The 23,329-nt window shown below is 43.9% G+C and overlaps 1 protein-coding gene across 1 annotated transcript; it reads right to left on the bottom strand.

Moving 5' to 3' along the window:
* Positions 1-1,865: 1,865 nt before the first annotated feature.
* Positions 1,866-10,703, bottom strand: INSIG1 (insulin induced gene 1). The gene is made up of 6 exons (XM_066991440.1): positions 10,546-10,703; positions 9,447-9,818; positions 7,561-7,685; positions 6,864-7,030; positions 6,300-6,399; positions 1,866-4,135 (listed from the first exon to the last, which is right to left on the bottom strand). The coding sequence occupies exons 2-6, from the start codon at positions 9,799-9,801 to the stop codon at positions 4,106-4,108; spliced, it is 777 nt and encodes a 258-aa protein (XP_066847541.1). The 5' UTR covers positions 9,802-9,818; positions 10,546-10,703; the 3' UTR covers positions 1,866-4,105.
* Positions 10,704-23,329: the final 12,626 nt, after the last annotated feature.

Here is a 23,329-nt window from a genome sequence, read left to right as displayed (position 1 = left end):
CCTTCCCAGCACCAAGCCCAGGAGAAGCAGGGAAGGTGTGTTTGATTTCCGTGTAAAAATGCTGATCTGTTTTCATTACTACAGGAAATGTTACAAGTTGGTGGAATTTCTGCAGCACTTGTCTGCTATTTAATATAACAGGACTCTGAAACCACCTAGACGTGACTTACCGTAAGAGAGAAAGCATTATGTACAGCTGGGGGAAACTTCACCGAGCAGAACTCATAAGCTCTGACCTTTCAGGACTTCTTGAGCAGTGATGCTTTATTTACAGAAATTATCATACATCCTTTGAGTTCCGTCTCTGAGAGTTAACCAGATCAGGCCAGCAGCACCATTATAAGCTACCTACTTTCTTATCATGCAGCTGTGCAATAAAACTGCTCTCCTCACCCGTGTTATTAATCTGTCATCATAACCAGCATTCGTAGCCTGCAAAGACAGAAAAGTATCATTGCACAACAGGATTTAAAGGCAGGGAAAGGACTACAACACAAGGCGGGGCAACTCACGTGGTACTTCGTTACCCAAGGAAATCACCATTATTTTTAGGGCACTGTCCTGGCCCCTTCGCTGGAGGGACCTCTCCAGCTGTGTCCCCTTGAGACAGACACCTCTCAAAAGCTTCCGAGGCAGAACCCTTAATGATCTTCTCTATAGAAGTATGCTTTGTTCAATTAGTCCTGCATGCAATGCTTTGTTCTCATGAATTTTGGAGCTACTCTGATGTGCAGGAAGGCTACTGAGACTTAATTTCATTATTCACCTCAATATGTTCCTGCTGTATTCAGCGAACAGTCTATGGGCCCTCCTGTGGCTAATTTAGCACCTGCAAATCCCCACGCTTAAAACCAAAGGCTGAATAACCCACAGAACGAGCGTGCAGGAACTAAACACAGGTCAAATCATCACACTTTCTGGCAAGACTGATACATACATATATATATTTTTTCCATGTAGAAACTTTGGGCACACTTCCCAGTCTCAAAGGGAGACCATCAGTCAGATGTCCTAGTTCTCCAAGACCAGGCTACATCCCAAATCTTTTTGTGCATGTTTTTTTTTAATTCCTTCTGGCAAAGCTCAAGCAGAGTTTGAGGGAAAGCAACGCACCTGGAGGATCTGGGCCATCCTCAGACCGGAGATGTTGGCTACTACTCCAGCTGGCGTGCAGCACAGTTACATCAAACAGAAGGCAGGCTGGCTAAGCCAAAGCAGTTAAAAACCTCATCATGAAGGCTGCTCAAGCTAAGCCAACAGACTGCAGTGAAGTGGACAAAGATTGATCACAAAACCATTCTACTGCTCCCCCTACAAACACAGCAGCTTCTAGAAGCCCCAAATAAGTATACTTAAAGTAAAATCAAGATACTTTTGTTTAAATTAGCAAGATGTTATCTTTCCTAAATCAAATGATGCAAGTCCTAGCAGTGCCAAGCCTTACAAGTGCTTATTCCTCCTTGCTGTGTGCCCTCTAAGATGCTTTGGCATTCAATAATTCGTCACTGCAGACAACCAAGCTGAAAGAAGTAGCATGGTTACCCTGCACCCTCCCTATTTTATTTCAGATTATGAACTTCAGCATCTTGGAGGACAATAGTAATAGCGTTCTGTACCCTAGGTCACGTAGCAGTAACGCATACTTACGTCAGTTGGCAAAACAGCAAGATTGTTTTTCTTAAACCCTATAACCCACGCTGGAAACCCTTCTAAAAGTTAATCTTACAGATTCAGTTTAGGATTATTATTTTCTTTTTTAATACCACTGAGTATGCATGACTGACTGTTAGTTATGCAACCATAACGACTGTCCTTTTCAAGAAAGATTCCTGCATAATGTGAATACAGAGAATCCATGGCAAACGTGACTTGATCGTAAAACTTTAATAGTAAAAAAAAGTGTAAAACCAAACACACCGATGAAAACTTATCAGTAAGAATGAGAATTTAAGTGTTCAAATTCAGAATAGTGCAAATTTTCTTCACTCCCCTCCCACCTCTTCCAAACTTAAATCACTTTGGTTCAGGTACCTCTAAGTATTGGCAAAAAATGAACTTTTGACTTACATTTTTTGGCTGCATTATTTTTAACACATACAGATCTAGCTTCAGGCTTCACAAATAAATCTTAAATACTTCTTTATCAATCAAATACATGTAGAGATCAGTCATCTTATGTATGGTTTTATGTTTTGGAAATGGTTTTAAGATGGTTGCAAAATTGTCTCTCCAGCAGGTAGCACACTTATTAAAGTATCTGAGCTGATCCAATCCTGATCTGAAGACTTATGTGATTATATTTTTAGGTTTTAAGAATTTGAGAAAAGGATCTTATGCCAGTGAAATTACTCTTAATTCACACCAAAGCAAGATTAGAATTGGGGGCATTTTTGTAATACCGTCTTTGTGCTAATCTCTTCCTCCTATACAGAAGCACAAGCAGCAGTTATAGCATTCCCGTAGAAGAGTGAAAACAGCCAGGATGCTGCTACCTTGCCTCAACATCTTTTTTGCCGGGTCAGTCTTTAACAGATGCCTCTAATTATATCAGAACCCATGTAAGAGTGGAAACAAACACACACGAAAAATGTAGAATACAAAAAGGCAAATGCAGAAAAGTTTACAAGTACACCATAACCACAAAATTGGAGTATTTCTAAAAATTTGGGTTTGATGAAAGGTACAACAAAACTAGCTCTACTATTACTAGTTAAATAAATTATTGCTCCATTTGACTCCATGCAGCATTGAAATGAACTCAGAACCTTCTTCTCTTTAATCTGTCATAAAAAATGATCGCTATGTAAGAGAATACAAGGCTCAGATTTTTACTGTACATTGCACTTCAATTTTAAGACCTAATACTTGCTATTTAGGTCTACTGTGGTCTAAGCTATCAAACGAATACATTGTGCTCACAGAACTATGTATTAAGAAACACCAAACGCTTAATGTAGTGACATAAGCACTTTTCTCTTTCTTTTTTTACACATGGCAATCACAGATTGCAAGTTCTATAGGGTTGTGAAAAAAACAAGTAGTGATCTCTTTTATAAACTGAACTAAGAAAACAAGCTGTTCAAAATTCTTCACGTGCAGTTTAAGTCACATTTTAGGCTTGCTTCTGTTTCCAATGTTTTTAGTCAAAACCCTCACTCAAACAGATGCAAGATCAAAAACAGCTGTAGGAGGAAACTGGAGATCTTCCGAGGAGTTGGGGCCGCATCCTCACTAACCACAAGCACCTGCAATGCAGGTATCTTCAGTGACACCACACATTTAAGACTCCTGAAGGCTTTCTTTGGTGAGACACTGAAGCACGTGCATACTTTTAAGCAGGAATACTTACAAACACTTAAATTTTCTCCTGAATTGGGCCAGAACAAGATTTACTCAAGCTAAAATTTCTTGATAAAGTTCATGTTGGAACAAGATTGTCTCCAGCGTTCACCTATTGTACTGAAGTAATTTAGAAGTTTCCAAGCCAGGTGACTTCAAGCCTTTCGTCCCTTGAACCCCCTCCATTGCCAAAGTCAAACTTAATGCAGCATTACAGGTAAGGTCATGATTCCTTCATAAGACTCCTAAAAGCATTAGTGCAATGCCTTTAATCTGTTTTGATCACTCTTATTTTTAAATAACCCTATATTTAAAAGATTTGGATAAATACTATTCCTATTAAACCATACTTCATCATTGTTAAGCACCATCGATCTACTTCCTTTGGGCACTGATACAGGCGCTTGTAATTAAATTTCTGTTTCAAGGCTTTAAAAAGTGGCAGCTGCTTCAATAACTTACACTGGAATCTAATACTTGGAAAACTGCCACTTAGCCTGAATGCTTGTATTCAACTTGGTGTTAAACTCTTCCAGAGAACAGCCATATGCAAATGCTTATGCAGTAAATCAGGGTAAGATTTCAAGATAAGCAGTTAATTTCACTTGGCTATTCTAAGAGTGGATTAATTTTTTTTTTTCCACAAGTCATTTGTGCAGTGAGCCCATAGAGAGATTATTTTTTCTAAATAATCTTCAATTTAAAACAGGAACATGTCTTCTCAATGTTGCTTTCATGCTGGCACCGTGCTCTCTCCTCCAAGGATTTAGTCATTGTGTGGTTTCTCTGGAATACCCTATGGATTAAAAAAATAACAAAAAGTATGTTATATTTTAATACCATGTAAGAAGTTACTATGTTATGCAATATTTTCAATAACTAAAGTTAGTTGACTATTTAGTCAAATTGACAGTGACCTAGCAAACATGACTTTTTGTAAAAGCCCAACAAGGATGTACTCCATAACTATGGACAGAAGTGTCACCGTGGTTCTGTGCTGCCTCAATTTGTTCATTTGATAAAGAGCATTGGGCTTGGTAGATAGATTAATAAGACTTCTTCAGCCTTCCCCCCCATCTCAGTCTATTTATTTGCAGGAGATGCACAGCACTCACTTAATAGATATTTGTTTCATTTTTAATGGCCCTCTTTCAAGCTGACTTCAAGCAAGAATTGCTGGATTTTCCCTGCAAAGCCTAGTATCAGATAGACTTGCTCATTTCCTCCTAAGCTCCTTTTCTAGTGTGAAACCCCAGTACATCAATGTAAGAAAACATTTAAACAACTTTTATTTAAAATAGAGCTTGCAGTAAGTTTTCCTTCATTCTCTTGAGAAAATACAAATGGCCCCAGGTATTCAATGTGTTCACAGTTCTGCAACCCCCAAGCAGTAGCAAACAAATATTTGTGAGGTCCATGTTCTAAAGACAACCCTAGTTTGCCAGACGCTGAGAATGATAGCTACAACTCAAGATGTACTGCCCTCCATCTAATCCAACTGATGAGTAATGAAGGAGCAACATTAGGTGGCAACATGCAGCAAGAGCTGCAGCAGCACCTTCACCTTCTCTTCAGAAATCAAACTATTAAATGTTGGGTTTCATCAAGCTGAGAGGGAGAAAGTTACTAATAAGTTAGTAATAAGTTACTAATATATTTTATTTAAAAAAATTCTACCTCTCTCCCCCCATACACTTAGTCCTAAAGGAAAAAAAAAAAAGCACATGCAGATTGCATGTACTGCTGGGATTTGAAGTGGAAGTAGTGAACTTGTATTTTAAAGAATGACAGAGCAAACCAAAATTGACTGAAATTTTAAGATTGTGACTAAGGTCCTGGGAAATCTGACTTGATACCAAGTTACATCAGAAAATTTTTAGAAGAAAGCTATTAAAACCAGGTAGACTTGCCAACACTTTTTTTTTAAAAAAGCCTTTTCTACAAGACGTTACTATTAATTTAGTGAAACTGAGAATCAACTATGTAAATTAATCAGTGGTGGTCGAGCAACATGGCTTTTTCCCCCCAGCTTGGCTGCAAGCCGTTCCGTCTGCTGTATCGAGTTCTGACCATCCACATCTGAAGTACATGAATGTCTATGCCCTGGGTTAGAAAGGTTAGGCAGAAGGGACAGAAAGCCTGTTCTAGGCAAGACAGCTAGCTGCGGACTGACCTTTTTGCTCGTTTGTAGTTCAGCCCCTAAAAACAGTTTCCCCTTTCCTAAACAGCTTTGGAGACTTGTATTTCAGGAGCTCCTAATGGATAGACATCAAGGCCCTTCCTTCAGTGAAAAGGAAAGGCACCTAAACTACTTAAAGAAGTAGAATGGTTGAGTGCTTTCCAGAATAAAGGAGTTATGTAGGAAAAGAAGTTAAATTGATACAGTATTAATTATTACTATCCTTCAGTGTCTGACTGCATTTGACAACCAGACCTAAAGCTCATGCACAGTGCCAGGTTTACTGTTAAGTACCCTACAAGGGAATTACTACTTAAGGACCTAGCAAATGAGATAACCTACACTACAGCAACACATTTATGGAGTGATACTGGAACTACATGTTAAATGACCAGAAAGAACATAAGTGCTTTACTGCATGAGCAATTAGAGCAAGCCTACCTGTCTTTCAACTTGCTAGCTACCTTAGATGTTAAGTCAAGCTACTGATATAACTATACCTAAGCTAAGATTCTGACTGGATCTGGTATACCGATTCAGGTCTCATTTAGGCTCTTGCTGGAAAAAAAGGTTTCACACAGAACATACCCAAACACTTGCTAAGACAACTCCCACTCCACTGGTAACACAGGTTGCATGTTTACATTTCAGCTCTTGGGAAGATAGGTATTAATCTCCCGATCTGTGAGTCATACCCTTAAAGGCATAGTTTGTTCTTGGAGTAACAATGACAGAAGTTATTTGGACTGCTAAAAGGAAATGCTAATTATACAGTAGTTACCATAGCCAGCTGGCGTCCTATGTTTCCTACAGTCACACCTCCTGAGAAAAATATACACGGAAGCCAAGAACGAATGTAAAGAAAATCTGGGGATGTATACCTAATAAACAAAAGGAAATAAATCAGAAACAGTGTATTATCATGTTATCATCACTTTACATACTGTTAACAAGATGCTCTAAGCTTCTCACCAGACCCAACCAACACAGAAACATAGGAGCAGAAATAGGGAGACCAAATTAAGTCTCTTAACTTACAAGCTTTAACTAGCCAATGTCCTTGCCAGCAAGGTTTAGAAATTCTTCTCTCCTGAGCGCCAGTTGGTGATATACCAAGTCAGGAGATGTTTGGTTTGTTGGGGTGTATGGTGAAGTGACAACAGCTCAGTCTACCCCCCTCCCCTCCATGTCATCATTTAGAACAGCATGACAATAAGGTGCTTTAGACATATAAGATGCCTTATAAGAGCACACCAATATGTTAACAAGTAGTTTGCAATACCTGTGCACCCCCTGCTTTAATTAAGACAAGAGAGTTGAAATACTATTTTAAAGTGTAACTTACTGATAAACACCATTATATACAAGGAACTGAGTTATCAGAGTTGCTACAAAGGCTATCGTAATTCCAAGTCCGAGACCACTTCTTGAACGATCAAATGTCCACCAGAGACCCAGCGATAAGGCTGCTAGAGTCAGGGACAGCTGGACATTGTTTGCAAAGTCTAATTTCTGGAAAACAGATGTTAAGGACAATCCTTTTAAGTCTGCACACATCCTACTCAAACTGAAAGTGAGCATGATTTTGTATTTCTAGATACAAAATGGTAGGCATCTGCCTTTCAGACCTGCTGAGCAATTACAGCTCTTGCTAACTTTAAGTTTTCTGCCCAAGCCATCACCATTCAGCACAAACAACGCTCTTACTGAAGATTTTAGTGGATCTCACCAGTTAATTGTGTTAACTATTACATAGAGAACACATACAGATTAAAATAACATGTTACTCTGTTACACTCAGCTACACCAGCCATACAATGATGTCTGGCCCTTCTCCATCCCAGAACCCCGTAACTACTTTTAAGTTAACTATGTCATCTGTCTTAAAGTAGATATTGCACTGTATTGCAGGTCTCAGAAGTCTGCTTCCGCCAATAGCATTATCATTACCTTTGTAATTCTCCCAGGCATGAGTGGAAGAGCCAGTTTCATGGCAATACACTAAGTACATCAAGCAACAACGTCAACTAGTTGAAGGATACAGCACTTGCATGATTAATGCCAACGAAAACTGCTATGCATCGCATTACGCTGGCCCACTCTCTTTTGAACTTGTGTGGTTCCCCCAGGTGGCTGTCAATGCAGGGGTACAGCAGGCCAACAACAGCTGCAAGAGAAGCAAGACCAACTTATACTAACCATTATACTGTGATTATTTCATTATCATTAAATATTAGTTTGGCAATTAAGTGTTTGATAAAGCCTCCTAGTAGTGAGGTGCCTACCATACTACTGGAGGCAGGATGAAGAAAACAGTTGTTAGCATTCCCACCCCACCTCCCCAAGCTTTAGAAGTGAAAAAAAAACCAGACTTTTTCAAGCAATATTCTGTTTGAACCTTTATAGCAGAGATACATAGTGTGAAGTATCTGACTTCTAGCTCTTTTTTTCCCCCCCCATGAAGTATCATTTCCCAGCCTGAGTAGACGTTTGCTTCGTACCAGTAAATAACAAAAAGCTTAATTATAGTGAGGAATGGAGTATACCTTTATTGCTCATGTGCAGGACAGCTCCTTTTACAAACTTGATTTACTGCCTGTGAATCAGGCCCTGAATTACTATTTGCTTGGACTAAAAAGTTTCTTGGCAGAGCTGCTTTCCCTCCTTCTTCTGGACTGTAAGGCAGCCTATGCTCCCATCCAAATTAAATGAATTTGGATATCAAATAGAAGCAGGGCAGAACTTAAGGAAAAAACTGCCATCAGTCCTGCATCAGTGAAAAATATCTACTCACACTGTTAGCCAGAGTTTTACCTGCGTATAGCCTTTTCTCAGCCTTATGAGAAATGGTTGCAGAAGGGAAAAGGTTAGCGTGTACTCAGTTGCTGGACACTTGTTTCATTCTTTTAAGGATTGCAACTCCATGTATTGTCACAAACCCTGATTAGACAGGGCACTTTAATTGTTTAGGATGTTTGTTTCCTTCCCTACTCTGTTTTTCTCCTTAGACTCCTAACAAAAGTCAATTCCATGTAAAAAGAGTTACAGGAGATACTACTGTAAGTTAATGGAACTGATGCTGAAAGCCTCACTTCTTGGTGCCAGTTGCCAGGACTTTTACCTTAAGATAACAACTACATGCCAGAGATAATCCAAGCATGACAGGACTATCAGAAGCCTCATTACAGCCTATCTCGTGGCACTTAGCATGGAGCTTATCACTCATGCGAGTTTAATCAATCTTGCTCAGCACCGCTGCATTTAAAAATAGGCAGGAAAGCGCTGTGAAAGCACTTTTAACACAAGCCGTTGTCACAACGGCGTTGTTTCTCTTGACCTGAACTGTCGGCGCTCCAACCCCCGGGAGGGCATCGCGTCGGGGTTTACCAGTGCCAGCAGGCGGCCAGGCACAACGCCGCCGGCCCGCTCCAAGCCCGGCGCCCCGGGGCGGCTCCACGGTGCCCGTCCCGCGGCCGCGGCTCCCCCTCCGCACGTGACTTCCTTGTTTTCGGCCCCGCCCCTGGCCTGTTCGCGCCCGCAGCCAATGGCGAGCGCCGCCCGCCACTCACCAGTTCGGCGGCAGCCAATGGTGGCCCGAGGGGGGCGGGGCCAAGCGAGAGCGCGCGGGCGCCGCTGTTGTCGTCGCGGGAACGCGCCGCGGGTTGCACCGCGCCTGCTGCTGCTTGCGGCGCGCTTCGGGGTGGGGGGGCGAAATAAACCCCAAAATACCCAAATCGAGGCGGTTTCGTGGCGTGGGGAGCGGCCACGAGGTTGGGGCACAGTGCTGGGGTCGGGGCACGGCGAGCTGCGCTGGCTGCCCTCCCCACGGTGGGGGCGGGAGGCGCACACACCTCCCAAAATAACCCGCAAACAATTCAAATCCAGACATATACAGAAAAATGAGTCAGCCCCGACGCGTGCCGCTCACCTGCCGCCGTCCCGCAGCACGGGGGCACCCACCAGGCGGAGGAGAAGAGCGTGGCGATGACCTCCTCGGGGAACAGCGTCACGTTCCTCTGCACCTGCAGCAAGTTCAGCACCAGCGCCATGAAAGCGCCCACCACGAAGAGGACCACGCTCCGCTGCACCAGGTGCCGGCTCCAGTTCAGGGTGCTGCCCGCACCGCCGCCGGGGCTCCGCGCCCCGCGTCCCACCGACGCCTGCGAGGGGCCTCCGGAGCTCAGCATCTCATCCGCCTTGGTGGCCGCGTCGCCCGGCTGCGTTTTGTGCCTCCCCCTGGCAGCGCACGAACAGCTCCAGGCGCAGCTCTCCAGCCTGGGCATCGGCCTCGCCGGCAGCCCTGCAACGCGAGCGGGAAAAACAACCGGTTATAACAAGCCTGAAGACGAGCGCCGCGCTACGGGGCGAGCTGTGAGGAGATGCGGCAGGAGGGGAAGGAGCCAGGCCTGGAGGCAGCAGGAGGACAAAGATCCCCACTCCACTGGGATGGGGGCTCCCGTTCTTGTCAGGATGGGGCCCCGGGGGGGCTCCCATTGGGGCCGGTGGGCTCCCATTCCTGTGAGGGGACAGCCCAGGGGGCTCCTATCAGGGCTGCGGGACTCCCATTCCTGTCAGGGTTGAGCCTGGTGGGCTACTGTTAGGGCCGGGGGCTCCAATTCCTGTCAGGATTGGGCCCGGTGGGCTCCCGTTGTGGCCGGGGGCTCCTGTCAGGGCCCAAGGGGCTCCCGTTCCTGTCAGGATCAGGCCCGGGGGGGTCCTGTCAGGGCACAGGGGCTCCCATTCCTGCCAGGGTTGAGCCCGGCGGGCTACCGTTAGGGACAGTGGGCTCCCGTTCCTGTCAGGATCTGGCCCGGTGGGCTCCCCTTGGGGCCAGGGGCCTCCCATTCCTGTCAGGATCTGGCCCGAGGGGCTCCTATCAGGGCCGGGGGGACTCCCATTCCTGTCAGGACCCACAGCTCTGAGGCTCCGACCCCCCATTCCTGTCACGACCGGCCCCTGGAGCCCCCAATTCCTGTCACGACCGGCCCCCCCCCGTCCCTCCTCTTCCCACCGCCGCTCTCTCTCACCTCAGGCCCCCGCCGCCCAGCCTCAGCCCGCGAGGGACGGGACGAGGACACAGACCGCCCCCCCACCGCCGTCCCGCTCCCGGCGCTCGGGTTTATAACCGCCGGCCGCCGCGGTCACGTCAGGCGCCGCCGACCTACCGGCGGCCGGGGGCAGCGCCGGGCCCCGCCGCAGCCGCCGCCCCGCCCCGCGGCGGAGGGGGCGTGGCTAAAGGCGGAGGGGGCGTGGCTAAAGGGGGAGGGGGGGTGGCGGCGGTGGGCGGGGCCGCGGCGCGAGCTCGCCGAGCGCGGGAGTCGCGCGCTCAGCCCGGCGGCGTCGGGTGAGGCGGGCGCAGCCAATGGCGGGCGGGCGGCTGATATGACGTGCGGGACACACCACCCGCCCCGCGCGCGGCCCCGCCGCCCCGCCCCGCCCCGCCGCGGGAGCGCGCGTCAGGCGTTACCTCATGGGGGGGGGGGGGGAGCGTTACCTCAGCGCTGAGGCGGCGACGGGAGGGTGGCGGGCGGTGAGGCGCCTGAGGGGAGCCGAAGGGCAAAATAATCGTATAATCACAGAATCGTAGAATCGTAACAGAATGATAAAATACATGAAATACACAATCACAGAATCATAGATTCATTAGGGTGGGAAAAGCCCTCCAAGATCACCTGGTCCAACCATCCCCCTACCACCAGTGTCACCACTAAACCATGTCCCCAAGCACCACGTCCAACCTCTCCTTGAACACCCCCAGGGACGGTGACTCCACCACCTCCCTGGGCAACCCGTCCCAACACCTGACTGCTCTTTCTGAGAAGAAATGTCTCCTCATTTCCAACCTGAACCTCCCCTGGTGCAACTTGAGGCCCTTCCCTCTAGTCCTATCACTAGTTACCTGTGAGAAGAGGCCGACCCCCAGCTCCCCACACCTTCCTTTCATGTAGCTGTAGAGAGCAATGAGGTCTCCCCTGAGCCTCCTCCAGACCAAGCACCCCCAGCTCCCTCCGCCACTCCTCACAGGACTTGTGCTCCAGGCCCTTCACCAGCTTTGTAGCCCTTGGCCCTAGTTCAACCCAGTTGTGTTTCGTTGATGTGTGCAATATAACAAATGTCAATAAATCATACAAAAAGAAGGACATCCCTTGTGTATGATAAAGTGAAAAATTCGTCTAGTGTATGGCTATCCCTTTTGATCTTTCACCTATCCCAACTGGTATACAGAGCCATAGGATTGCTGAGCCTACTGAGCAACATGCCTTTTGGACTAGGTTCCGTACTGTCTTTGAGCTGTATAAGTTGTTAGTGCCACTGCTAGAAGTCATAGAAGAGACTAATGTTGTTCTCTGAATAGTGACCAGCTTGGGATCAGACCAGTTCCACCTCTTAGTCCTTACTGCTGGACTGCCACATATGCCGACTCTGTATGTGGCTCTGTAGATGTTCACTTTCTATTTCTGTTTTATCCCCATAGTGTACCGAAGCAGTTTTGGTTTTACTCTCAAATGCTAAAGTTATCTTGATTCTTCTGTCAGGTTTTTTAAGATGTTGAAGAAGATCGGTAATGTTTTTAGCTAGTTCAGAAATCCCCATTAATTTGAATTTTGAGCATGCATAACTATATTCAGTTTGTTTTACAGTATGGGTTTACTTTAGTCTTTCTTCCTCTAACTTCAAGTAAGTTGAAATGTCAATAAATAGAAAATTTCTTTCATTCAAGAAATCTCACACCTTTTCCATTCATCGTTTCTGAAGTGGCTATAATGTTGATTAAGAGGTGCCTGAGGAGCTGACTGAGGAGCTGCCTTCTGCACATACGCTGCCAGTTTGGTTTTGTCGTCGTGAAATGGCGCATACCAGCATCCTGCCACACTCACCAGCAAAATGTGGTTGTGCCAGTTAATTCAGAGTTGCTGGTTTTCATCCTGGAAGAATATCCCTTTTCCTTCTTCCTGCTTCACCAAGTGTTCTTGTGTTAGTGCAGCTGGAGTTTCGCTTGTTTCTTAGCCTCATGAGTAGCTCACATGGCAATGCAGAACTGGGTTTTGCATTACACCATTCATTTCCTTTCCTTCATTTTTTTTTTTTCTGACCCAGTGGACCTGCACTGTAAGTTTAAGTTAACTATTTTCAGAGAAGACAGCCTTACTGTATTGTCAGCACTTATGAGTTCCTCTGCAGAAACATTTGATTTGTTCCAGGAAATCACATGCAGACTTATCACTTCCCTTCATGGCAACCGTGTACTCGTTTTGAATTGACACAGGCAATTTATTTATATTCCTGGAGCACTAAGCAGTACCTTCAGCAACTCTAAATGAGGGCTAGAGTTCATTCCCTGGGAAATTTTCTTCTTGAATCACTTCAAGATTTATCAACAGGACTGCAGATCTGAGATAAAATGACCCGTCTTTGTAAGAAATTTCTTTTGGAGTTGACCTAAGGGAAACAAATACTAATTCATCCTTGCTTGTGCTACATCTCTACTTTAATCAAAAAGATATCTTTCTGTATTATTTTTTTTTTTCCCTAAGTCCTACCCATCTGGGCAGAGTTCATGTTCCCTTGTGCTGCAGACATTTGCTAGTTATTTTTCCTGAAAGAACCTTTTAAGCATTTTTTATCCCGTGTTTTCCTTTCCTCATGGGTATGTCTCCTTTGCTACCTTCTGCGGTATCTTTTTCTAACTTTTTTTTTCTACCAGGCTTCTTTCAGACAGCAGAGACCAACTTCTGAGATGGTAAAACTTGCTGCAGCTTTGCTAAAACCGGTGGAAGCAATACGAATGTACACTAGTTGAGAACTATCCCCAAGCATATTTTTCATGAAGTTACCTGCTTAGAATGAAGGTTAAAGTGCCCCATTATGATTGCGTTGCTTTATAGTCATAATGTCTTGGATTTCCTTTTCCTAAAAAGTGTTAGGCCTCTGCAAGCTTTGATTAATGCCCGAAATGTTATGCTTAACGGTTATTTCTGGAAAGAAGTGCTCAGGTGTCTCTGTGAGATTAATGACAGCTATTTTTATCTCTTTCCTTAGCAAAGGCAGCAGACGCTGGAAGTACTCAGCATCATTACGTAAATTACAGAAATGATTTCACCTGCTCTTTCCTGCTTTCTGCATTAAACTGTGACATTTCTGAAATCTGACAACCCGCGTGTCTCACAAAGACTGTGTCGTGGGCCTCTTAAGCAGGAAACTTCAGATAGGCCACTACCGAATACTAGGGCATTTTGTTTTCCTCCCTGTTCACGATAGACCAAAACCTGAGCTGGCTGCTGATACAATCTCAGAAGGCAGCGGTAGAGAATCACAGAAATAACCAGTTTCCTCTGCTGCTGAACGAGATGTGTTATCCCCAGCGCTGCTCACCCTCTGCTTCACTGGGGACTTTTTGGATTTTTATTCACCTTTCAGGCTTTCTCCGACTGATACAGAGAAAAGGAGCTTGCCCGGTCATAACCTAAACCTTAATCTCTCGTGTCTCCATAAAGGGATTTAGTGACATGCATTGTTTGATCCCTGATGCCAACTTTATGCTCAATAGTTCCAAAAATCTTTTGACACGGGCTGCAGTTGATTAAACTGAGTTCTTTGCTTTGTCGGCTGTCTTCAGCCGTAGTTGGGTGAATTGTCAGGAATCTTCACCGAAGCCTGCGGGTTGCGCGATGCTTCCTCGGAGATCCCAGGACCGCAGTAACGTGGTGCCTGCAGAATTGTGTAGCACAGGTTTGTGAAATTGCCCAAGTCCCAGCGCAGGATCTCATTAAAAGCTAAAAGGAGAAGTACAGGGAGTGATTACATGGTACAATAAGCAGTATGCAAAAAGTATGGACTGGTGACAAGACGAACCCCAGCCAGAACACTTCAGGCGTGTAAAACAAAGGGGTAAAGCAAAGTGTGTTGGTGGTTAGTATATAATAACGTGAGTCATCCGCAGTGAGCAGAACTTAAAAACTCGGCTGCTTGTGTATAATCTGAGGGTGACAAACTCAAGTTGGAGTCTTAACATGGAAATTAAACCCTAAGATATCCTAACAAAGCCATTCCTTTGTGCAGTTAATAATATCGTATCGGGCATATGACAAATGTTAATTGAAGTTTTTTTGTTTAGTTGCAGACATTTCTCTAGCTGTGTTTCTCCCAGAACAAAACAGAAAGAACAATTATATGTAGGCTGCAGTCTTCAAGTGTCTATAAATTCATGTAACAACTATCATATAATTAGCTAATCAACATCCCACATGCAGCTGTGGGCACTGACTCACTGTCAATGAACCTCTGTCCTGACACAAAGACAGCGTCTTTGTTTCAACTTCATTCATCACTGTCCTCCTGCGTATTTATGGAGCAGCTAGTTCAGTGAGTTCAGGCTTGATAGTCAACATGGTGGTTTGATCTAAGCTTCATTAGGGAAAAAAAATACTATTTGTTGGTTATACTGTACAAAAAGTTTCTTTTTTTTTTTTTTTTTGATGGCATTAGCAGGTTTTTGAGGCTGGTGTGAGCAGTGTTACTCACCATTGCAAACACTTCTGTCCAGGCGTGGTTAAAAATTGCTGGAATTCTGTGGGTTTGTTTGTTTGTTTTTTACATTAGCTGCGGCATAAAAAGCAGGACACTATAAGGAGTGTGTTTCCTTAAAAGCAAAATTATTGGCTGTAATGCCCTTGTAAATGAACAGCTAGTCAATCATCACGTGAGGGAACATCCAGTTTTTTATGAGTAGTCCAAGTCACGATAGTCTAAAGCACGGGTGAAATAAACAACAGATGTACCATGTTAAAAAAAAAAAGAAAGAAAAAAAGAACAACAAACCAAACTAACAGAAGGAACATTGCCTTTTATATAGATTATTTCTTGATGGGAGCATTATTTGCCCAGAGAAGAACACAGAGGAGTACATTTCTATCACTGGTCCTTATAAAACATCAAGTGTTGTAAAAGGTCTTCTCCAAGGTGTATGTGCAGGCCTGTCCACGGCTAGTTGTGAGCTCAAATGTTTTTCACTTCTTTAATGACCTGGGGCTTGGTCATTCCCTTCTACAATGCAAACAGAATTTCCTCGAGGAAATTATTGCACATTACTGCAATGTGCAGTAAGTTCCCCTTATAGTTCCCTCTTCTTGTGGTACACAATTCCAGCACTTTTTGCCATCTCGTGGTGGAAACCTTCGCATTTTTGTCACTAAAATGGGTAGAGGGACTGTTCCCATCTAGGAGGGCTGGCTGCAGCCTTGGTGCCTGATGAGACAGGAAAGATCTGAATCAGATGAGCTCTCCTCTGCTCTGCCACTTCCTTGTCTGGCCTTACTGTAGTAATAACTGTAAATGGCAGAGCTATAGCTACCGAGCACAGACTCAGTGTCACACACCGTGGTTATGTATCTACATCCTCATGGCCCTTAAACTCTGGGCCACAATGGTCGAGAGTTTTAGAGCTACTGCTAGAGTATGGGAAACACTTTCTTCTAGAGCTCTACATATAGGATTGTGCTGTCCATTCACATTGTGTTATTTATTTTATTATTTTATTTTATTTTATTTTATTTATTTTATTTTATTTTATTTTATTTTATTTTATTTTATTTTATTTTATTTTATTTTATTTTATTTTATTTTATTTTATTTCTTTATTTTATTTTAAAATACATATATTAAAGACATATATAGCTCATCAAGGACTCACTACAACTACCTGAAAGCAGCCCGAGGAGATGCCTGAACGCTTCCAGTGCCTCTTCCAGGCTGTGTGAATATGTAGAGTAAAGCTCACCTTGAAGTACGAGTGATTAAGTTTGATTTTTTCTCCCATCATAGTGTAGACTCATATATTCAGAGAGCACTCTTACCTTTGAACAGGGCACTGGGAAAACCTTAGCCATGTAAATCTCAGGATACAGCCAGGAAGACCAATGCATTGGAGAGAGAACTTGGGCACACATTACTGCATGGTGTGATACGAACATGTGGCTTCCCTGTTGCATCATGGTTAGAGCTACCGTTCAGACACTTTTCAGACAAAATAGTGCTACTGTTTTGCCGCTTTTCAGACAAAATGTCGAGATTCCTGTTTCGGTGGTGACATCAGCAGTAATCTGAAATGCAGTGCACTCTACCTGGGTGGTGAGAATTGCTGTCAGGTATATTTTCAGGCCGCCAAACTGAACTTTAAGTTTAAAAAGTGCAGCACACGGGGAGCCTACCATTTTGCCTGGGGCGATAGTTTAGAAACTGCTGAGGCCAGGATGTGCTGAAAAATGCATTTACTTAGAGCCAAACCCTTCAGCTTTTACTCATAAGAGGACACGCTTTACTTGTAATAGTGAGATCAGGCCACCTGCATGTAAACTCAAGGACATAATTATATGCTAAGGTAACTCCTGCTATTGTTGTAATGTATGGTTGGTCCTTATAGGACTGCTTCAGCTGTATGCCATAGTAAATTTTACTTTTTTTTTTTTTTCCAGACACTGCTAACAGAGTCATCGTAAATCCAAAACTAGCTTAGGATCCTGCAGATTTCATCTTGTTAATGATCTGAGCGGCACGCCACCAGCTTCACTGTATTTTTCAGGCTTACTGGATTTCAAAACACAGGAGAGCAGCGTGCATGGTGTAGGAACATGCACCGCGCCCACTCAGCCTGCTGGGATTAACGCACCTGATGGCAGTGCCTCCGTTTGAGCCCAGCTCCTTGCAGTTGCCTTTGCAGGCAGCCAAGTGAGTGAATTCGTACCTCCACAGGGCTGCTGAGATCTGACTTTGAGCTGGCCTTAGGAGGTGCCTGGCTCCTCCAACTGCAGCGAAAGCTTTTGCTTTCTGTATTCAGCAGTAAATGAAGGATGGATTCGAGCTCTGAGGCCAGAGGGCGGCCATACATTCATACCCCCCTATCATGCAGGGTACTTGGTATGCCCAGACCTCATCCAGCTTTAACTCGGTGGTAAGGTTTGTTTGTGCATTGCCTCACAAGGTCGGGGGTTGGTGCCATTAATGAAGATGAGATCGGTGCCTTCACATCTATTGCAGGAGCTCAGAAATTGTGGTTGCAAAAAGACCTCATGGCAAAGAGGCACGAACCTCTTGGGTGTTACTAGTTTCTTGTGTCCCACGTCTGGCAAGTGAGAAACAAGCACAAGGAATAACGAACTATACCCCCATCAGAGAAAAGAGCAGACATAAGTACAAAATGGCCCAAGATAAGATGGTTCTGTATCCAATTTTAGAAGCTATAATAGCTCTGTATCACATTTTTGGAGCTAAAAGGGCTTTGTGCCCCATGGTTAGAAGCTATCGGTCTTCTTATCAGCTAACTTTGGCATCTGCTGGACTGGATATGCGTTTATTTTCCCCATATTCACTGGGGGAATATCAGCTGGAAAAATCGAGCAGCAGCTCCTACTTCTGAATCATCAGCACAAAGATTTATGGATATCGAAGAGAACTTCCCCCTGTTTTTTTAACACAAAAAAAATCTGCTGGTTTTGCTGCTTTGTGGTTAGATGGCTGCCTGTGTTTGTGTGTGGAAATCTTTGTTCCTGCGCTGTGTTGTTTCTCTGGAATGCTATGAGCAGTTGTTTTTGTTTGCTCATAGTTGGGTGGAGCTACCTGTCTAATTGGGTAAATATTTGCAATGTTATGCTTGCATGCACAGAAGACAAAGAGGGCCTGATTCCTATTGACACCAGTGGCCTTTTACGCCCTCCTGGCAATGCAAAGGCTTACATAAAAATGATAACTACGAGGCCACAACATACGGTCACACCATATAAAGTGGATTCAGCATAAATAACTGTCCTGCCCATATTTCTTTCAAATTACAGACGGACTACTATTTTCCAGCCGGGAGGCCTTGTGGTTACAGCCACGAAGGGGGAAGCTGCTTCATTTGCTGACTTCAATGTTCAGAAGCGCTCAACTTCCACCGAGTGTTGAGAAACAAGTCACTTATTTACCAGTCTGTCTTCAGACACCAAGGGGGAGTTTTCCACAGATGTAGAAACTGCCTACGTGAACACGAAGACCAGATAAATGGGTCCAAATGCCCGAAGCTGTTTTGAAAACTGCAAGTTCCTCATGCTCACGGAAGGTGTATTTTTATGTATGATAAATAGGTTTAAACCTTGCCAGGTGACTGTTGCATGTGTTATCATTAGCAAAGCTACAAAGTACACTGTAAAGTCCTACACATACATGAACACATCATAATGAACACTCATGACTGAAGGGACTGTTAACAGATAATTGAGCCTTTCTTCGTACAAAGGATAATGAAAATGGTTGTGAAATAAGGAAAAGTGAAAATGAGCTCCACAACTCAGGTGTCGTATAAACCTGATCCTAGCTCAGCTTCTACATAGCTGCAGCTGTGAAAGCCCGGAACTTACTGTGAACTGATTTATCTTGCCTAGTCTTGAAAGAATTGCATAGGCTCCAAGAGCCATTGCTTCATACATGCCTTATGGGGACAACACAGAATGTGCTTAGTGCCTTTCTTTAGGTCTAAGAAAAAACTTTAATATATGATGGTTTCATTTTATTAAATATTCTTCTTCTTGTTTGAAATTCTCACTCAGTGTTTTCTTCAAGGTTCAGCTATTAATTCTTGTCCTGAAGAAATAAATAGGAATAATTTAGAGTTTCAACTCCACAGAGTCAAACTGTGATGCTCTCACACTGGCTGGTACCATACTGGCTTCAGTGATAATTATTCTGGTGCAAAGTAAAACTTCCCAGTCTGTTTTAGGTTTTTTGTTATCACATTACATTCATCCACTCCTCCGTTCACCCTCATCCTTTCCTGCAGGTTCTAGATTTTTGTCTGACTTTACAACACATGGATTGAACCCCAGATTATGCAAGCATTTATTGACTGGCTAGTCAGCCCTATCTCTACTCCTGCATACTCGTTCCTGTTGCCAGCCCCTACCCTGTGCTCACAGATCTCTCTGTGCAATCGTTCTGTGAAGCAGAATGGGGACGGCAGCCAGATAAAACTGACTGTTTTGCTCTTTTCAGTCCTCTCTGATCTAATTTACGTCTTATCCATACATACTGATTGCGTGGTGCTTGGGAATAAGCAGCTGCAGAGGAGCTCTCCTCACAGCCTCACGAGATGTTTTGTCTTCTCCGTTTGTAAAGAATGTCTCTGCAGTTAACCACCAAGCCATTCCACAAATGTTGTACCAGATAGTTTCCTGTGAGCTTGTGCCTTTCAACTGATGGCAAACCGACTAACTTTTCTGGCTTTTGGGGCTGTAAGCTCCTTTGTAGGTTCGTGCAAGTACATGGTGTTATTTCCCTGAGTCAAGCGTTACTGGAATTTATAAAAAAAGCACATATGATGCTGCCTTTTTCACTGCTGCCTTCATTCTGAAAACACCTATAATTTACTCACTCAGTGACCTTTATGCAATTGTAAAACCAGGTTAAGATTGGTCAGTAGTTTTAAAGTTACAGGATAAGTAGGAAAGCAAATACCAGAGGAGGCAGCAAGGTCAAATAAATCTTTTTTTTTTTTTTTTCCCATTAAAAAGAGGCTAAAAATGGTACCACTTCCCTTCCCCCACTCGATACTTGTTAACTTACTAAATCTATATAAACAGTCGTCCTTGTGATTTTGAGATTAGTACTAATCCTATTTCTCTGCAGTGATTTTCCTGCTTCCTATATGTAAACAGACTGTAGTAATAGTGCAACGGCATCTAATCCCCATCTCGTGGCAGCCACCCATGGAAATACACTCCTCCTTCATGTCTCGCCTTTTCTCTGGGTGCTGCATTTAATCATGGTGGTGATGTGTGCGTGATAGCCTATGACGTTTCTCACCCTCCATCAAACCTTTATCCATCGTGACTGTGTTTTTTGAATGCTGCTGTCTGGTTCTGCTGAAAGATTTGGCCAAATCTTTCTGACCTGAATTATGTGTGTGTTTCGTTGACACTACTCTGATTTCTCATCTGAGTTGTGCAAGCAGAATTTGTCCTCTTGTTTGGTCTTGGGATATTACCGAGGCTCGTTTATGTATCAGAGAAGCTTTCATGAGGCTGAGAAAGGAATGTGTCCCTTTCTGCTCCTACTCACCTACGTGGATCTGCTAAAGCTGCGTCTTGCCCATTCTCGAGAGAAATTTTGTCATGAATGTCTGATATTTGAGTTGGCAGTCCGTCAGAAATGTCTAACTGCCCGATGACTTTCTTCATGAGCAAAAGTTAAATTTGCACTGGAAAATTTTAAGCACATGTTTAAAGTACACAGCCTGATTTGCTGAGGGAGGTCATTAAGGTTTAACTTTGTATTGGGAAATACCCTTTACCGATCCATTTCAATGGGGAAAAAAGATTCATTCATGAAAAGCTGAGATGAATGAAAAGGAATTTTACCATATTTTAAAAGACAATATGTCTGCTATGAATGTTTCAGATTAGACTGACCATATATTTTACAAATAGCAATTAATTTCTCTGATCTTTGAGATAACAGTGTCATAAACACTGTAAGAATTACTGGCACATCTTTAATGTTCCTGTCTGCGTAACATTTTGGGATTCTCCATAGAAATAATGCCTGCTGCTGTTTCATGTTCAAGATGAAATATGTCCATCAATATATTTCCCGGGGGAACAGAGAAAACGAGGGCTGGGAGAAGGTTGTTCTGCAAATACAGTCCTCGCGAGGAGCCAACTTGCAGAGTAGCTTGTCTTTAGCTCTTCCCAAGCAGTGGAGCGTGTCATTGCTTTTGCAATAAACCTTTCTTCAGGTACTGATACAAAACAGCTGAAAACACTATTAAAAACATAATTTTATGTAATACTGCCCATCAAAAAACTAAGTCTTTTCAAAAGGCTGCTGTTCAGCTTGAAAACAAAACAAAACAAAACCAAAAACCAAAAACAAACAAACAAAAAAAACAACAAAAAAAAGACTGACAGAAATGCAAGGAGAACAGAGAATATTTCTGACTGGTGGAAGTACAATTGGAGTTTTGCCCTGGAGAAATGGCTTGGTGAGATGTACTGCTTAAACCAAGCATTAGAAAAATAATTTGGACCTAGACTTGAGGTAATGATGTTTATCAAAACTGCTGCAAAGGCTTCTTTACTGCTCAAGTGATATCGAACTGCCAGGAGCCTAGGAGCCTGTTATCAACTAACCCACAGCTGTGAAGTTGATCAATCCTACCTTTTGGGAGAGTTTGAATTTCTACTGAGGTATGAAATTTTTATTTCAAGCCTTTTACAAAGTTTTGTTCCCATTAGCCCCAATCCAGTCTGACTTGCCTCCTGCAGTTTTCTTTACAGTTTATTGCATAGGCAGCATCAGGAAGGCAAACAACGCTTTATCCTACTCTGTCTAGAGTAGGATTTGCTATTTGGAACAGATCCTTTGATTCAACCAGTTAAAAGAACAAAGAGCAAAATTCAGTTTTCTATTCGAATCTAGCACAAATAACGCTTCTTTTTAGGCCCACAGTCCTGTGTAGTAGGTATCAGCTCATAACTACAGAACAAGGAAAAATGCCGGAAACCTTAATACTTATGCTTGGGTTAGCTACTGTAGCATTGTTGCTAGTGTCCTCTTCTGCTGTTAAGCAAATTTTTATATTTTTCCCCAAACTGCCTGAGCCATAGCTCTTTCAAACTGACTTCCCGTTTTCTTTCCCCATTTAGTCCATCTGCTAACACCACCAGTTATTATTTTGTCTCCTGAGAAGACTGAAAGGGGGAGGATCCAAAGCTGGTTGAAATTCACTTCCCTCTGCTCGCCCTTAATCCGTGTCAAGTGATACTGGATATGCTGTTCCGAGAGACAGCTCAGACTTCTCTATCTGCTGTGGTAGCATTGCTTTGCTTTTTAAATCAGCAAACAAGAAGTCATGCCATAAATAAGCCACTTCATTATCTTTTGTTTTGGATCTTTTTGTTCTGTTTCTTAAGAAACTTTGGTGATCACAGATAATCATAAGAACATTCATTTTTCCTTGTAGCTCATAAATTGAATGGGCAGTTTGTAGTCATTTGTCTACAACAGCGCTGTGGAAATCAATTCTCTGTTATCTACGCACGGCTTGTCCGGGTTGTGGATTAACCAGGCTGGGGATGCAGTGACCTCAGTTTATTTACTACGTGGAAAGTTGACTTCGGACCAGCAGGCCGTATCGATCGAAACGGAGAGTTACGTGAACATCTGTCAGATCCATGGCTCCCTCCAGCCCAGCAGCAGATTACCTGCGTCACAGCTGTGCGAAGGCCTTGCCAGCAGCCCCTGCAGGCTCCAGCAGCGGTGTGCAGTGTCAGCCTCAGGATCGTGCTCCCAAAGGGGCTCTGGAGAGAGCAGGGGAGAGACACGAACGCTTCTTTGCACTGCTGCCATGAGTCAAGTTGGGCTTATTTATGCTGTGGGATCTGTGGTGATAGATTCCACAACAGGATCAGACCAGGCATCCTTGGGGTACTCAGTCTCCTGACCCAGAAGTCAGGGACAGGGAGCAGAATAAAACCCCACAGTTCATGTGGAAACAGTTAGGGGCCTGCTGCTCCACCTGGACTGACACAAGTCAGTGGGGCCGAGCTGCTTTCCAACATCTATCAACAGTCACGGTCATCTGTAGAGGTCCCAGATATCTGGAGACTTGCTAATGTGACGTCCATCTATAAGAAGGGCCGAAAGGTGGATCTGGGGAACTACAGGCCTGTCAGCATGACCTCCGTGCCAGGGAAGGTTGTGCAATAGATCATCTTTAATGCAGTCACACAACATATGCAAGACAACCAGGGGATCAGGCCCAGCCAGCATGGGTTCACGAAA

This window comes from Anser cygnoides, chromosome 2 (genome assembly GCF_040182565.1).
Source record: "Anser cygnoides isolate HZ-2024a breed goose chromosome 2, Taihu_goose_T2T_genome, whole genome shotgun sequence".
Taxonomy (NCBI): domain Eukaryota; kingdom Metazoa; phylum Chordata; class Aves; order Anseriformes; family Anatidae; genus Anser; species Anser cygnoides.
This window is presented reverse-complemented; position numbering and strand designations above follow the sequence as displayed.